The following is a 17,920-nucleotide window of genomic DNA, read 5'->3' as shown; positions in this document are numbered from 1 at the left end:
AACAACTTTTTTTAAAAAGCCAATTAAAACACTCAATGTTATTTTTTATAGTGTTTTATAACATAATATTTGAACTAATTTTTATGTTTAAACTAATTTTTACAAGCTTTTAAATATAGTTATTTTTTATAGTATTCGACAATATAAGTTTGAACTAACTTTTACAGGTTTTTAGAGGTGATTAAACACGTGTTAAGTTTTTAGTTTTTTCTGAAAACCTACTCAAATAGTTATTAACTACTGAAAGAGCTCTAAAACACCTAACAATTAAATTTGTGGAACAGACTTCTCCAATCTATTAAATGAAAGTGCCAATAATTATAAATAAATTTAAAATGTGCACAGATATTTGTAATAAATATAGATAGAGTACGAATTATAAATTTCTAATACCCACTATTAATTGCATATTATATTTTATAAATAAATTTGAAATGTGCACATATATTTGTAATAAATATAGATAGAGTATAAATTATAAATTTCTAATACCCGCTATTAATTGCATATTATATTAAATAAATTTCATCACGAAAATTCACAGATACTCACCCTGCTTGTATCGATTACAATGTACAATTTTTCATACTCTCACCGTAGAGCTGTGATTTCTATTCCTGGAAATTGACCAAACACACGGTCTTAATTTTCATTCTTTCTCCATATAGTCTTTAGGTCAGCCCAGTAAGTTGCAACCCCTCCACTCTTCTCATTCTATCTCTCAGCAAGCAAAAAATCCATATTCTCCCTTTCAAAACGGCACTTCTTCCTTGAGAAAACGACACTCGACCATTGCTCATTTCTCATCACCTCCATGTTATGCCCTCACTCTTTCTCTTTTTATTCTTCTTCTCCGTCTCCTGTTCCAGCTTTTCTTTCTCACAATCACATCCAGTAGATAAGCCGTTGACTTTTGGTTTCAGCTTTCATTTTTAGTCACTTAGATAGCGTTTTTTTTTTTTTTTTTTTTTTTTTAAATAAAAAAACGAAAGAAGAATAGAGAAATGGACCAAGGGGTTCTCGATGATATAATCAGGCGGCTTCTAGAGGTTCGGGGCAAACCCGGGAAGCAGGTCCAGCTATCAGAGTCCGAGATCCGTCAGCTCTGCGTCGTGTCGAGAGAGATTTTCTTGCAACAGCCTAAATTGTTAGAGCTTGAAGCGCCCATCAAGATTTGTGGTATTCATTATTTGTTATCTCTTCTTTCTTTTGGACTACCGATGTTATTTCCATTTATTTTGTTTGGTGGGGTTTCTAAATTGGTTTTAATGTATTTACTTTGTGTTTTTAGGCCTTTTTTGGGGTAACTATTAATCGGTTTTTGTGTTTAACTATGGCTTTAGTTGCTTCACTCTTTTGCAAGCTAATTCTATGAAATCCAGTTTGTTCTTATGATAACCCTATGAAGATTGGTCTGTTTTCTTCGAGCCAATTGATTGTCTTTTGGTGATTTTTGGAGCCTTTCCTTCTCTATTTTGACTGTTTTAGACGCATCTATTTCGGTTTAGAAGAAACCTTCAGTATGTATACGGCTTATCCCAAACCCATTTTTATTAAAGGTTATCTACTTTAAATTGGTCTTAGCGTGCGTTTCCTGACACGGTGGTTCTATTCTGATGAAATGCGGAGTTTGCTTGGTTTATTTGAATTGCTCGCACTTAGGCACAACAATGTCATCCAACTCACCTCACCTTCATCCTTCTTATGGGGGCTAAATGTATACTTTTGCTTAACTTAAAATCCTTACTGCTCTCCGTAGTTCCAACTTCTGGTTTACTATCTCATTATTTTCATTGATTAAGACTATCATTTGGGAATAACATGTACCATAAAACATCATCTTGTATACCACTAGTTAACTCATTACTAATCGGGGTAAATAAGATAGATCCCTAATATAATCCTACAGTTATGGGTAACTCATCTGCATCCCCTCTCCGTTGTTCCCACACTTGTGACTGTACCTTCATACATATCCTTATTAGCATTTATATGTATGATGTAAATACTTTTTTTGCCAACGCCCATCAAAAGAACTTTTCTCAACACTCTATTGTATACTTTTTCTTTTTCTTCTTCTTCTTCTTCTTCCTTTTTTTTTTTCTTGAGAATCTGTAAGGATTTTATGGTGTTTTATGGTGCTTGTTATTATGGAATGGTCCCATTCAACTTATGACGTGGGACAATGAGTCATTAATCCTATTTGTTGATATTTAGTTTTGTGAATTTAAGGTTGTGTTTACTGATAGAAAAACCAACCTTTGATGTAAATTTTAGTCACTTCATCCTTTGGCTTTGGCTTGAATTCCTAGCTGATTAGCAGGTGCTTTGGGTGTGCTTAAATGCGTACTTTGAATATTATCTGTTAATAATGTGAACTCAATTTGTATTTTTATGACCTGTAAAAAGTTGTATTTACTATACTATTTTAAGTTTTCTTCCATGTTTGAGAGGTTCAAGTGTTTATTTTAATTAGTGGTCTGAAACTCTCTTAGTATCAACTTGTGACGTGGGATTATGATTCATTAATCCTATTTGTTGATATTTAGTTTTGCAAATTCAAGTTTGTTTTTAGTGATAAAAAAAATGAGTCTTTGATTTCAATTCATTGGGTCACTTCATCCTTTGGCTTTGGTTTGAATTGCTACAAAACCTTGCTGATTACTACGTGCTTTGGGTGTTTTTAAATGCTTACTTTGAATATTATCTGTTTGTAGTGTGACTCATTTTGCGTTTTTATGACTTGTAAAAAGTTGTATTTACTATACTATTTTCATTTTTCTTCCATGTTCCTATTTACTTTTGTGATCTATATTAAGTTTGTTGGTTAATCGGGAATTGCCTATGAAACTATTTTCTGCTTATTTTTCACAAATGGATTAAATGACATAGTTAGGTAAAGGCCTTGTTTATTTATGAATTTTGGTTTGTTTATGGATAATTTGGTTCAAGTCTTTTCAGAATTCAAACTTTTTTGACTTTTGAGGAGAAAGCTGAAATTCTTTGCACTGTACTTAATTGTTTTGACAAGCTTTTACTTTGACCAGAGTAAATTCTTAAATTTGGAATAATGTCAATTCTCTTTTTGTCTTCTTTGTTTGAAGTTGAAATTATGGCCTTTGGTTCAATTGATCTGAGTTAATAGACAAACATGTATGGACTATTACATTGTATTCAATTTCCTTTATTTGAATGCCTGTTATGGGTAGGCCTGCAGTTCAATTTGCAGTACCGTGTTGCATTTCATGCTACATATTTTCTTGTCAGTTTGTGAATCATGGCAGCTATCCTGGTAACTGAATTTTTAGGTCTGAATTGGTTGGTGGACTGCATGTTTTCTCTTGGACACGTCAACTCCCTTTAGAGAACGTCCTTCGTTAACAAAGAAGTTCATCTTATTCGGTGTACATTGATGGCATAGTTGTTATAAAAGGGGCAATGGCTTGCTCCTCAAAATTTCTACATGTGGGCAACCTCACCTTTTTCCTTCAACGGTCACCTAGGGTTTTCTTTCAGTATAAAGCTATCCAGCAATTATTGGTTTATATAAAATAAATAAAAGAAATAGAATGTAACATAAAACCGGTGGTGTGCTCTGCATTGAACCTAGCCATTCAAATGCTCAATTTCTTATCCTATATTTGCTTTCTATTCTCTCTCTCTCTCTCTTCCCGTGTTCTTGATTCTACGCCATTCTCTCATAACTCCAATATCTTTATATATAACTGTTATGCTGTCAATTTTTGTCCCTATTTTTTTTCTCATGTTTTTCTTATTTGTTTCTTTTTTTTTTTTTTTTTTTTGAACTTTCTGCGCTTCACTTACTTGGCGTGGGCCTTAACCCAGAGGCTAGCACCTAAGCTCTAGCAGCTCTTTGCGCCTTGGGCCTTTAATTACTATGATTGATGATCATATGTTACACAGCTGCTTAATGAATGTTTTATTGTGGATTTCACTGACTACCTGTCTATCTCTGTTTCTACATGTTGACTTTTATACAGATTGTTCTGTGATGGATATTTTTGCTGCAAATAATTAGCTGCTTATTTTGAGCTGCTGCATCCACTAGTTATATTGGTCATAAAATTCTATGTAGGGATTTTTGTATATTTGTCAAATAGGATTTCTTGGGGTGCCTTAGGTTCTTGGTATATTTAATTGGTTCTACACAGTTTTCTCTTTTCGTTTGTAAGAAATAATTTTCTAGTGGCATGCAATGTAATCATATTTTCCAAGAGGTCATTGGTTTATTTAATCGTCAGGAACTTCCCAGCACACAAATTCTCTATAAATTTAAGTAGATAATATGAGGGGTTTGTTATTCAACAGCTTTTGGATGGTTAATTGCATTTTTTTATGTGATAGGACAAGACTGTTATGCTTGAACCTATGATCTCTGTACAGTGGCATGAGGTGTTCAGTTGCTTACTTGACATGTGTCGTGGATGTTTTCTTAACATTATGTGTCTTCACTTAAGATTATGGCGGTTATTGGCATGGGGTAAAAAGTCCTCTAGGTGGAGTTTAATTATTTTATGATGTTGCCACAGGATATTTTTGGCTGAACTGATAATTGATATTTTTATGGTATATTGGATATATATTTGAATGTTTTATGCCATGATGTGGTTCTGAAGCAATTATTTGAAGTTGTTGTATGTGTGGGCGCACGCCCATTGAGTTCATGCTTTAGGCTGATTAGTTTGAAGGGTCACAAGCTTAATATGTGAAAGCATTAAGTTAACATCTCAACATGTTTCTGGATTTATGTTAAAGAAGCGTTTGCAAATGTCTGCTGATGGAGTCTGTTTATAACATGCAGGTGACATCCATGGTCAATATTCTGATCTTCTAAGGCTGTTTGAATATGGTGGATTACCTCCACATGCAAACTACTTATTTTTGGGGGATTACGTTGATAGAGGCAAGCAAAGTCTGGAGACAATATGCCTTCTCCTTGCATACAAGATAAAATATCCCGAAAACTTCTTCCTTTTGAGGGGAAATCATGAATGTGCTTCTATAAACCGCATATATGGTTTCTATGATGAGTGTAAGAGAAGATTTAATGTTAGGCTATGGAAGATATTCACAGATTGTTTTAATTGCCTGCCGGTGGCAGCTCTAATTGATGAGAAGATTCTCTGCATGCATGGGGGTCTTTCTCCTGACCTGAATAATTTGGATCAGATTAGAAACTTACAACGACCAACTGATGTGCCAGACACAGGTTTGCTTTGTGATCTTCTATGGTCAGATCCTAGTAAAGACGTTCAAGGTTGGGGAATGAATGACAGGGGAGTTTCATATACTTTTGGTCCAGACAAAGTGACAGAGTTTCTTGAGAAGCATGATTTGGATCTCATTTGCCGTGCTCACCAGGTTTTACCTACCATAGCAATTCAATTTCTCTTAATTACTGTGCTATTAAACTTCATATCCCCTACTTCAAGGCTGTAGAGAGTACAAAATCTAGAGCCATACATTTTTCTTCATGAATTGTGGGAACTGTTCTTAATATTGGAGCAGTTCTTAAGCTCATTGCCCCATTTATGAATCCCTAATAGAGCCTTTAGTACTACTCCCTCGCAATTAATTCCATATCTCCAGTTCTTCACAGTGGTAATGGCTCTGGTTGCCCATTCTGTGTTGTCCTTTGAGTTACTGTAGGGGATATGTTTTCTCATTGCTGCTAGCGCTTTATCATTCATTTGCTCTCCCTAATATGTTGTTTCAGGTGGTGGAGGATGGATATGAGTTCTTTGCTAACCGGCAACTTGTAACTATATTTTCAGCACCCAATTATTGTGGGGAATTCGATAATGCTGGTGCTATGATGAGTGTGGATGAGACACTAATGTGCTCTTTTCAAATATTAAAGCCTGCTGATAAAAAGTCAAAATTTAACTTTGGGAGCACAACTACGGCAAAACCTGGAAACACCTCAGGGTTTCTTGGTAGTACAACTACAGCAAAGCCTGGAAACTCTCCAGCAGGAGTTAAGGTAAACAAATAACTTCCAAACATAAGTGGAATATTTTGCTGTTTAAGTTCAATTTTTGAATGCATGACATTGTATGGCACAATGCCCTGTAAGTTTATAGTTTCTCTATTTGATTGGCCATGATTGTCGAGGACCTCAAATTTTCAAGAATATATGTGCTTTGTGCATGGAATGTGTAGTTTATATTTATAACATTATCCATTGCCATTTTCATTGGCTAATATGGTAGGCAATCTTCCTCTTCAATGTTTTGGTCTTATAGTTTTCTGATCAATCTCCTATTCACCTGTATCCCAGGATGAGCATAATATGTAATGAATTGAATGTTTTACAATTTGAACATTGCATAAGGTTTTTTTCCATTAATTGTTTTCCTCACCTAAATTATTGCTTATCATTTCTCCATTCCATGGGATTCGTATTAAACTTACAAATGTGTTTTTCTCCTTTGAATCTGTTAGAATGAATCTGAGAATTAGTCAAAATTAAGTCTGAATCACATCCTAGTTGATGAAAATGATGATCAGTGCAGTATAACTTCTTTGTAGGGTTTAACCCAGATCCATGGATCCAATCTGATCTGACTGAGACAAAAACTCAAAAGTCGACCCTCTTTTACTCAATTTTCTTGTGAAAGAAACCCTTGGCAAGGCTTTTTATAGGGTATCCGAATGTGATTTTTCGCCAAGTCTAACAGAAATCTTCTGTTTCTCTACTGTCTTGCTTATCTGTTGATTCTGCAATTTGATATTATCTGGCAAAGTGAGTGGTGTATGAACCAAAGACTGAATTGACATCGGAGGACTTGTGATATGCTATTGTTTGTAGGAAACAAAGGGGATGGCATTTAGTAGTAAAGTTTAATAACTTATGTTCTTCTACAATGGAGAAGATAGCTGTCAAAGGATTCAATGATGCATAACTAGAAGAACAAGGACCTTCTACTAGTAACTTTTCCTTTTAATCACACACAAAGGACATCACTCCTTTTTGCAAAAATAAGCTTAACAGATGGAAGTTTTAATTTTTCAAAATCCTACTTTTGTCAATACCATTCAACTCTGAATCGGGTCGTGATTGATATGTTGGATATGCTGAAATATTGTGGACAAATAAAATAACATTATTGCTGCCTAACTTCTTTGTATGTCATGTTGTCCACATTCAACATGTTTGATTCGCATGTACCTTCAATTTTGGCATTGCAGTCCTTCCTGGGTGCAAAAGTGTGAAGGTTGGACGTCCCATTAGAGTCGAAGCTGAACACGCTGAGATTGTTATGACAGGAAACTCGAGTTCCATTTAGTTTCATTGTAATATGCTAAAATTGTATAAAATGGAAGAGAGAAATAGAAACTGATGCAAAAGATTGTTTTTCCCTTTTTATAAAGTTGGATTTTAAGGTAAGAAGGCTGTATTTTCCTTCTCATCCTGATTGTACACTAATAGCGCCAGAATTGCTGCTATGAATTATTTCTTTTTTCGATTTATCCCTAATGCTTTATCTGAAATGTTGAAGAATGTCACCATTTTGGTGATTGAAGGCCAGTAGCAGCTGGGAGGAAGTTGGTCTAGCTTTTTCTGGTTTTGTTTCTGAGAGTAAACTCTTATGCTGTGTTCTGTTTTTGGATTGTTTAACTCGCCAAGGTTCCGGTCGAATATGGAGAATCTGTGCAAACATAACTAGATGAACTAATTTGGTTTTCTGAGAATGGGTTTCATTCCTTTTGAAGTTTAGTGAAGGGGGTTAGGAGTGGAGATTGAAAATGCCAATTCATGATTTTGAAGTTTGTGATGCCTCCTTTTGCAATATTTTCCTTAAACATGTGAAGCCTAAAATTTGGTTTTCTATAAATATATGTATATATATTTAAAAGTTGTCAAACTTATTATTATTATTATTATTATTATTTGCAAATAAAAGTTGAGAACTAAAACAATAGAAATCTTTTTTTTTTTTTTTTTTTTTTTTTTTTTTGGCCTTTTCTTTGATATTGTTCTCTGAAAAAGAATTTTATGAATCTTAAAAAAAGTTGGGTTTCTTCTTCCGTGGACTCACTTTGAATATTGGTAGAACTGCTGTTTTGGGTGCTGAGCTTTGGGCTCTCTTATCACTTAGCAGGTATGAAATTAGCTATAAAGATTCAACTAGTCTGTTTGTTGAGAGCGAAAAACCTTTCAGCGGTTCAATTGATTCAATCCAACGGGTGATTTAGCCTTCTAAAACTCTGCCATTTTTGGTTCTGTAAAATCTATAATAATAATAATAATAACAACAATATATAAAGTGGAGAGGCAGGGAAACTTGAGGTTTGCTAAAAATGCCCCTAATAAATTGACAAAAATATTTTTAAAGATTTTAATTTTATTGGTTGAATATGAAAAAATAAAAATAATTTAATTTCAATTGGTTGTATTTATTTTCTATTTAGATTTAATTTTTATTGGATACAAAAAGAAATTATATTATATATTAAATAAGGTATAATATCAAATATGGTAAAGATATAAAATTCAATTTAAGAAATTAAGAAATTACATAATATATTAAATATAGTACATTTTAAATACGATAAGAATATAATTCAATTTAATTTGTTGTTAATAATTAATTGAAATCTAAAAATTAGAAATATTTTATATTAATTAAAAATAATTTTTTGCAATTAATGAATAAGAACTAATTATTAAAAAAAGTGGGAACAAGATCTTTTATTATATTATAAATTATTAGTCAATTAAAGATCTCTTATTCTATCCATTTCAAAAAAAGATCTCTCATTCTTTAATAATTTTGATTCGTTATATTAATTTTCTATTTAAATTTAAATTTTATTGAACAAAATAAGAAATGATATTATATATTATATAAAATATATATTAAATATGATAAGAATATCATATTTGTAAAGATCTTAATTTTATTGGTTGAAAAATGAATTTAGGTAATTTAATTTTAATTGATTATATTAATTTTCCATTTAAATTGAAATTTCATTGAATAAAATAAGAAAGTACATTCTATATTAGAAAATATATATATATCAAATATGGTAAAAATATAAGAATTAAATTTGATAAAATAAGAAACTGTATCATATATTGAATATGGTCAATATGGTTATGAAAAATTATATTGTACACTAAAAATGGTATACTTTAAATATGATAAGCATATAAGAATTTAATTTAATTTATTCTTAATATTTTTTATTATTAGTTTGGTTATTTCAAAAAATCTAAAAAAAAATAATGAAATTTTATTAATTAATATATGATTTCATTTTATCCAATAGAATGAAAAGAATGAAAATTTATAATTATATTATCAGATATTTCAATTCAGTTTATTTTAATTTTATAATTACTATAAATAAAATATATATTTCAACGTCAATCAAGCGGTGGATTACTTCTGACTACAGTTTTTTTCACCAGTTTAGTAAGTCAAAGGGAGGGCACTCTTGTTGTATAACCCGCAGTGTTATTTTAGATCATAAAAGCCTATAATTAATTAAAAAAACATATTTTCAATTATTATTATTATTACAATATTGAGTTTTTGTTTCGCTCATTCACTCTCCATGATCAATACTGTTAGATTTTATATTTTGAGTGAGCTTTTATTTCGTTGAGGATGGTATTTTGGTCTTATGGCATAACTTATCGTTTAAGAATACAATTATGAAGGAAAGGTACTTTTGCCATAATTAGTGACTCTATAACAGAATAATAATAATAATATTTAATAAAATAATGATTATTACCAAAGAAGATGATGTATGGGATGACCAAAAGACCTACAAAACAGTGTCTTTTTCCGTTGTGAACACGAAATTACTCCTGAAAGAGACATATATTTATATTGATTTCCCTCTTTGCCCTTCCATTCTTTTCTCTTCTGAAAATGATGGCTTTAAATACAAATTCTAATTCTTAGCTGCTTTTTTATTATGAGAAAAACAAAAACTGTTGGCACAAAACAAATTTCTCACATGGGTAGGTCCTAAATTCACATGCACTAATTATATTTTTATATATGGATCATGGCTTCAATTCATTAATACCACTGTGATAGTTATTATATTATCTGTTTTCTAAAATAATGTATTAATTTACTATCACGAGCTGAAAGAGGGCGACAGAAATTCATTTTCCTTTAATCAAAGGTTTTGATTTGGAGCTTTAATTATAAAACAGTTTTAAAGACTTAACATGAAGTGTTTTACTCTCCTTTACGGGCTCTTTCCTACCCGAGATTAATCGGATAGATGGATTTTTATATAGATTTTACCAAAATAATAATGTATTAATTCACAAATGATATTTAAAGATAATTAACTTTAATTGAAAAAATTAGAATATAATTGTTGGAGATATATCATTAATAATAAAATATTAATTGAATAATGCACTTATTTATTTATAATAATCCAAAGAAACATAAAAATATAAATTAGATTGAAGAGTGAATTTTGGGTTATAATGTAAATACTATGATTTAGATTCCTTGAAGAAGCCGAAAGATAAGTTATCAATTAGATGGAACGTGCTTTATCATCAGATTCAGACCAGTCAAGCTTTCCAACTCTTTTGTTTTCCGAAATTTCAACTACAATGTTAAAAAGTCAAACAACATTTCCTCTCTTTCTTTCCTTCGGTCGATCTACCGTACTTACTGCTGGTCCTACGCCACCTGGCAGCTGTATAGATTCCCAAACAAATATGTATGATAAGCTATCAAACTGCTTTCATACCTGATTTTTTTTTTTAAAAGATTATTATTAGATTAGAGTAGCGAGTAATTTTCACATAATATTTTAAATTAAAAAACTGCCAGCAGGGGCACAATAATTCATAGGCCACCTCATGACGAAGAGGGACAATTTTGTCATATTAGATGTCCTTCTAGATTAAATGGACACAACCTTTTGCATCTCCTTCAAATTATGGATAATAATTTATAGATAATAATTTGATTTAATAATATTTTAAGCCCATCTTGGTAATATAACCATTAACCAAACAGCAGCCAACTAATAAGAGTATGTAACCACCGCCAGTTGCTTATCATATCTAAGTTTTTATCCTTATTTAAAATAATAATATATTGAGCTTTTCTTTAATGAACAATTAAATAATATTTTCTTTAACAATATAATTACTCTTCCTTTTCAATTCATAGATATTACTAGAAGCTTTGACAATTTATGACTGACAAATTGTAGATAGTCTAAATTCCAACCCGCCCTTTAAGCCAAGAAATTGGGAAAAAGACATAAATTGAAAAGCATATACTGTATACTAACTTCTTCATTACGTTAGAAGTCTCCATGTTCATTTTTCAGCCTGACTTTATTATATTCTGGAAATACTTTTCTACATATTTTCAACATTGAAGAGTATAAACCTGAGCATATACTTTTTATACCTCCTCCATTGAAGCTGATAGGAAAATTCTAAAATCAAACATCTTTTAAACATGTCCAATTGGAGCACCACAAAAAAAGAAAATTAAAAAAAGAGAGAAAATGCAAATTCAATTCACATTCTAAATTTGCATTTACAAGACATACATTAAGATTCGTACGAGGAAAAATAAAGAGGCAAAATACCAGTAGTAGTAATAACAGTACAAACTACAAAGTACAAACGTCTTCAGCTTTCCCTCTTCCTTAGCCCAAAAAAAGGGGGCAACAAAGGCGGGGAAAGACTTGATTTTTTAATATTTTTTATTTTTCTTTTTCCACATTTATCTACAAATCCTATTCTTTCTCTCCTTCCATTCTCATATCAAACAAAGCCAAAACAGAAACCGGGCAAAAAGAAAAAAATAATAATAATAAAAAAAAAAGTCTCATTTCTCGATAGTGGAGCCCCCCATGTGACTTCGCTTGTCTTTTTCTTCTTCTCTCTCTAAGGCAGTAGCGTGGAAAAACTGGAATTCTGGAAGTACCCTCCATCGGACTTCGCGCTACCCACTGATATGTAGATGTACACAGTGATAAGTTATTAGTGCTTTCACCTGTAATTTCTTCTTTCATTGAGGGCATTTTAGTCCATTGAACTTGTCTCTCCTTCGTTCAGAATCCATGGGTGCCCTGTAATTCAAACAGAACAAAACAGAGTAAGCATTACAATTCCATACGTAAATTAAAAATCAAAAAGTGATTTAAAAAATTAAGGAAAAAACTTACTTAGAGCTTGCTCAGCTGAGAATCGCCGGGAAACGTCTCTGCATATCATTTTCTTCAAGAGATCCTTCGCCTCCGGCGAAACATTCCTAAATATCCGCGGCGGAAATCTCAGATTTCCTCTAATAACCGCTTCGAATATCTCCTCTACCGTCTCGCCGTAAAACGGTGGTATCCCAGCCAACATTACATACAAAACTACACCAGCACTCCATATATCAGCCTTCTCGTTATAATCTCTCCCTAACACAACCTCCGGCGCCACATAATACGGTGTTCCTACTACACCGGTCATCGTCCCCTCATCGCTTAGCCAATCTGCCGATCCAAAATCGGCCAATTTCACTCTATTCCGCGAGTCAAACAGGATATTATCCGGCTTGATGTCTCTGTGCACAATATTGAATCTATGGCAATGAGAAATGGCATTTAACAATTGTTTCATAATCGTAGCAGATTTTGCTTCAGAAAGACCTCCATTACTCTTGATAATCTTATCATAAAGAGTATACTGCTCACAGAGCTCCATAACCATGGTGAGTGAGTCATCGGTGTCGTATACATCGTGGATCTGAACAATGTTTGGATGCGGAGATAAGACAGTCATGATTTTAGCTTCGTTTTGAAGGCACTCGCGGTCGGTGGAATCCGTAAGGAGGTTTTTGTCTACGATTTTGCAAGCGAAGAAGTCGTTACTGATCGGAGAGAAGCAGCGAGAAATGATGCCAAATCGGCCACGGCCAACCTCCTCGCAAAGCTGGTAGTTGTTCTTCACAGTGTCGCACATTTCCGGTGATCGTTTTTGGATTATTTTGTAAGGCGTTTTGATTTGGTTTGAGTTTAGTTTGGCAATCTGTTTGTTTAGATTTATAGAGGAAGAGAGAGAAGTAAAGGAATAGATGGAGAATATTCGGTTGTTGGTGGGCTTAACCAGTTAAGATTCGTCACTTTTTTTTTTCGTAGGGTAACACTGACGCCGCTTTTGTTTTAAAATTGAACCGTTTAGAAGTTGAAAAAAATAATTCTATATTTATTTTTTAAGCTCTTATATAATAAATAACTTATAGAAAAATGTTCATCATTTATTAATTATTCTTTTATTTATTCTGTATCCTAAGTCTATTAAAACAATTAATCTAAATTTACACTAAATAGATATATGAAGAGGCAAAGTACTTTCTCTTTAGTTTTAAAAATATTTCATACTCCATATTTAAATTCTAAACCTCTAGTTAAAGGAAAAAAAATTTTTTATTTATTTTATCTTAGTTCCGGAGAATATAAATCGTGTTTTTTAATAAAATAATTAATGAATTATTTATTTTAATCAATTTTTTTATTATTGTGAGATAGATAATTACCCATTATATGTATAATTTATTAATTTAATAAATGATTCAAATCCGTATCAAGAAAATAAGTAACATATGGAATCAATAGGCGTGTCTATGAGATTTGATGCTCTAGTCTTTGCGATTAATGAGTTAATAAGAAAATTATTTCATAATATACTCTATAATATTATTCCAATTTATTAAATATTTTTTATAAAAAATTTATTATGATATATGGTACAATTTTTATTTTTTAAGATTTAAAGCAAGAAGTGTACGATTTGGTTTTGTGGTTAAACATGAAAGGAAATGATGAAAGCGCGAAACAAGAAGCACTTTTAGTTATGCGCATGTATATGACGTGTTCTTATGTAGTTCTTTATTAATTTCATTTTTCTTGTATTTTATGTATATTAATATTTTTATTTTTCTTTAACATATTTAGAAAAATTACTGGTTAATATAGTTAAAATATAATTTTTATTTAATTTTTTCTTAATATATTCTTGCATTTTTTTGATTAAGTATATCCATCGAAGATACATATTAAACATGGGTAAAATATAAAATTATAAACCAATGAGTACTGAGATAAGTGATTTGGTAATTTTTTTCTTTTAAGTGAGGTCAAGGATTTCCATCTTCATGGATATCCTAAATACTCACTGAAAATACTTTACTCTTTAATAGGCATTTTACATCTTAATGAATTGACCTGGTGTGAGCAGAATTTAGTTATAATTCTTAAATAATTATCTTATTTTAAAAAGAAAAATAAGATTAAAATTTGGATAAGTGAAATGAGCCTCTTTTTACGACTCAAAAAGGAAAAAATTGTAACGTTATCTTATTATTTTAACTATCTTTTAAATTTAAAATAATATAATTCTTTTTTCTCTGTTTCTTGGTAGTAATAGAAAAAAAAAAAAACGTAATAAAAAGACACGTTATCTCCATTTTAATATGAAGGTCAATCCCACTATCTAATACTATTAGAGACTGTTGTGAATGCCAGCCTGCCTAACTAGCAATTGTCTTATAGATGCATTATTAGAGTTCATAAATTAATTTATTTTCCTCCTAAAATCAGAAAACAATATAATATAATATAATAAATTAAATAATAATTAAAATCCATTAATTTTTCTATGGCTTATCCATATAGAAAGGGCAGTAGTACATGATTGTAAAATTACAAAACCCACTTTATCCTATCCAATAGATTGTCTCGACAAACTACCAATCACTTCACCATACTTATTGCTTCAAAACATGAAATTGCAGATTAGGTTTGTTTTGGGCAACTGTTTCCATTCTCTTGTCTTTTCATTTATCTGATTACATTATTTTCATTTCCAGTTAGTCCTGCTCTTAACTAACCACATGTAGTTAGTTGGCCATTTGACTCAACAATTTAAGTCTTTTCAATTAACTATAGTTAGCAAACTCAATTGTTTGGTTAAATTTTACAGTGACATAAATATGGTGGCAGAAGCTAGGCCTAGCAAATGCAAAAATGATTATGTGAGTGGGGCACTTACTAAACATTTGCCAGTTGCCACTCGACGTTTTGCACATCTGTCTCCACTAAAATTATCACTTTTTTAATTTCTGGTTTTATTTTCCTTAAAGCGTGGATGAGATGAGACGTTGTTACTGTATTTCATCTTATCAATTTTTTGAAAAGCGAGCAGTCTCGAATATTAATAAATAAATAAATAAAAATCATTTGCATTTATATTTTGTAGATACACACGTGGGGAGAGAAGTCCTCTCACAGTGTTTGGGATCCTTAAAAAAAAAAAATATTAATAATTTTAATATTGTCCATGCCATGTCAAGGATAAAATTGTAAATATATACAAGATGAAGGCTCTGGTTATTTTCAAAAAATAATTTGTATTTTTTTTAAAAATATTTTTCAAATGATTTATTTTTTATTCAGAAAAATATTTTCCTTGATTCAATTTTATAAATTCCTCAAATAATAATAATAAAAAATTAGGGAAAATATTTTTCTTCAAAATACCACAGGGAAACAAGTGGAGCCTAAAAAGTCACTTTGGCTTTAGGAGGAGGGGCCTACGCATACTCACCCAAGTGCTTTGATATGCCGGACAACTGAAGGTACATACATGGAGCAAAGGACACTTTAACGTATCAACTACGAAGTAGGGCTTAGAGGGACCCGTAGGCAACAAAAGAAACTTTTCCTGCTCTCGTGGCAAACTATTTACCACACAAGACGTCCTATTTTGTGCCTAAAAAAAATTATACTACATACGTATATATATAATTCAACCTTGAAAAATTAATTTTGATTTAGTGATATTAATTTTTTAAGTACTCCCACTCTAATCAACGTCTAATTAAATAATTTACAAATTTAATATTGCACCAAATTGGCTAGCAAGAAATATGCGGGCATGATGGAACCCTAATGAAACCCAATATCTTCCAAAAAGCATGATTCTTGAGAACTAATAATAAATAAATAAATAAAATGATATACATTTGATTAATTTCACCTAGGATAAGTTTAATTTAATATTATTATATATTTTCAATTGGAATGGATGTTTAATAGTATATTATTCTTGATAACCCTTTCGTTTTCAAGAAAAGATAGAATAATTGCTCGCCTTGCTATCACGCGTATTTATTAATTTAATTTAATGATTAATAAAAAAATTATGTTTGCTTTAATTAAGGATTTGCATATATGCCATGCGTGATGCCTTTCTAAAATATTATATAAAAATTCATAACTTATGAAAATAAATATGAAGTGTAAATATACGTGGGTGAGTACACTGACATTTGTGACATCTTACGTGTGCCATGTTCCTTGGAGTTCATAAGAAAAATTAGAAAAAAATAAAAATGAAAGTGCTGATGGTTGCTTACATAATTAACAGGCAACAGACTACGCTGCATTATAACATAATCACTGAAGATTTTTAATATTTTAATTATAAAAGCTGAAAACAAAAATCCAAAACAGTGACAGCATTAGATTCTGGTTTTGTATAATTTAATATATGATGGCATGATCCTCTTTCATTAATTTATTTTCTTCCAACTTCTACAGGACACAGATTTCACAAACAGGTGGTGGTTTGCAAACCCATCCATGTGTGTTCTATAGAAGTTGGAACAAAATAAATCATTATTCTTATTGTAATAATTTATTTTTCGTTGCTAATCATATACGATCTGATTGGTTCATTAATGTGAAGAGTTTGAGGTCTAGAGTGAGAATTTTTTTCTTTTTATCAATTTAGATAGTCAAGAAAAAGAACAGACTACACATATTGCGTAATCTATCATATTATTTCATTCATTTATTGTATCATTTTCGACTTTTGTGTTACTTTGGTTTGATATTAATTTGATTTGAACATGTATTAAAAATAAATGATTCATATAGTCGACCAATTAATTTCATGCATCTTTTTTGAGCTCTTTAGCTTCCATCACCTTTGGAACACCATATTCATGAAATAAAAGGTTATGAGAAAAGGCAAATTGAGGCTCAAAGTGGCCCATTGGGCCTTAGAAGCTACACAATCCAAAATCTAAATGGATGTATTGCTTAGCACAGTGCCATGTATCCCGAGTGGGTAAATTAATTTATGTTATATTTTTTTGAAACCAGGAGGTGTAATCCCGCTCTTGCGTTAGAATGTAAATATTTTTTGCCTTTTCGGTAAAATATGCATGTCAAAGACCAAATTTATATTATTATCCTTACAGAAGTTAAGGTCACTTACTGTCTCAACTAATTCCTTATTAGTTAATTTATATTATCTTTAATTCATATCAATGTAATTTACAAGTTTTAAATCAGAATTTTAGTAAAATTGTATTATCGAGAATTATTTAATTTTGATTCTTTACACTAAAATAAACTTTCATTATAATTATTGGTTGTATTTCATTTAATTAATGATGATCAATTTTTGCAAAATAATTATACTTTTGTTTTATTGAAAATTATTTAATATATATATATATATATATAATAATTTTAATGTATACATGAAAATTGTACTTATAAATATATACCCGTGCAAAAAAAAAAAAAATTCATATAAATCTTTAGATTTGATGGTCAAATAAATCATGAACTTTGTACATTTTAACACAAAAAACTAATATTTATCGTTAATATTTTAACTAAATTAGGAATCTTAATATTTTATTATTCAAATTAATATTTTAATTTTCTTAATATTAATCAGTGAGCTATCTTGTTGCATAAAAAGTTAATTATTTATATTAATTTAATTTACTAAAAATCTAAGTAAAAGACCATTCAAATAAAATATTAACAAAATAATAAAATGTAAATTGATAACTTCAAATTGATACTGATTATTTAAATT

General features: G+C 30.7%; 2 protein-coding genes across 4 annotated transcripts; one reads left to right on the top strand and one right to left on the bottom strand.

The window, feature by feature from the left end:
- Positions 1 to 674: 674 nt before the first annotated feature.
- On the top strand, positions 675 to 7,494 carry LOC105647733 (serine/threonine-protein phosphatase PP1). 3 transcript variants are annotated; one of them, XM_012233927.4, is made up of 4 exons: positions 675 to 1,179; positions 4,823 to 5,382; positions 5,738 to 6,004; positions 6,833 to 7,195. In XM_012233927.4, the coding sequence occupies exons 1-4, from the start codon at positions 1,005 to 1,007 to the stop codon at positions 6,866 to 6,868; spliced, it is 1,038 nt and encodes a 345-aa protein (XP_012089317.1). In that variant the 5' UTR covers positions 675 to 1,004; the 3' UTR covers positions 6,869 to 7,195. The 3 variants fall into 3 exon arrangements, with proteins under 3 accessions (XP_012089317.1, XP_020540382.1, XP_012089318.1); XM_020684723.3 differs by lacking the exon at positions 6,833 to 7,195 and adding an exon at positions 6,553 to 6,819; XM_012233928.4 differs by lacking the exon at positions 6,833 to 7,195 and adding an exon at positions 7,213 to 7,494 and having other exon boundaries at positions 676 to 1,179.
- Positions 7,495 to 11,518: 4,024 nt separating this feature from the next.
- On the bottom strand, positions 11,519 to 13,089 carry LOC105647734 (phosphoenolpyruvate carboxylase kinase 2). The gene is made up of 2 exons (XM_012233929.4): positions 12,202 to 13,089; positions 11,519 to 12,105 (listed from the first exon to the last, which is right to left on the bottom strand). The coding sequence occupies exons 1-2, from the start codon at positions 12,983 to 12,985 to the stop codon at positions 12,059 to 12,061; spliced, it is 831 nt and encodes a 276-aa protein (XP_012089319.1). The 5' UTR covers positions 12,986 to 13,089; the 3' UTR covers positions 11,519 to 12,058.
- Positions 13,090 to 17,920: the final 4,831 nt, after the last annotated feature.

The sequence above is a fragment of the Jatropha curcas genome, chromosome 2 (genome assembly GCF_041381405.1).
Source record: "Jatropha curcas cultivar XTBG-Jc1 chromosome 2, XTBG_Jcur_1.0, whole genome shotgun sequence".
Classification (NCBI taxonomy): Eukaryota; Viridiplantae; Streptophyta; class Magnoliopsida; order Malpighiales; family Euphorbiaceae; genus Jatropha; species Jatropha curcas.
Note: the sequence above shows the minus strand (reverse complement) of the source record. Positions and strands in the feature narration are given on the sequence as shown.

Bases quoted from the DNA above. Each gene is read 5' to 3' on its own strand.
- LOC105647733 (XM_012233927.4), top strand. From the start codon at position 1,005: ATGGACCAAGGGGTTCTCGATGATATAATCAGGCGGCTTCTAGAGGTT. The intron at 1,180-4,822 runs GTATTCATTATT...TATAACATGCAG, and splicing joins AGCGCCCATCAAGATTTGTG to GTGACATCCATGGTCAATAT. The intron at 5,383-5,737 runs GTTTTACCTACC...ATGTTGTTTCAG, and splicing joins TCATTTGCCGTGCTCACCAG to GTGGTGGAGGATGGATATGA.
- LOC105647734 (XM_012233929.4), bottom strand. From the start codon at position 12,985: ATGTGCGACACTGTGAAGAACAACTACCAGCTTTGCGAGGAGGTTGGC. The intron at 12,106-12,201 runs GTAAGTTTTTTC...TTTGAATTACAG, and splicing joins CTCAGCTGAGCAAGCTCTAA to GGCACCCATGGATTCTGAAC.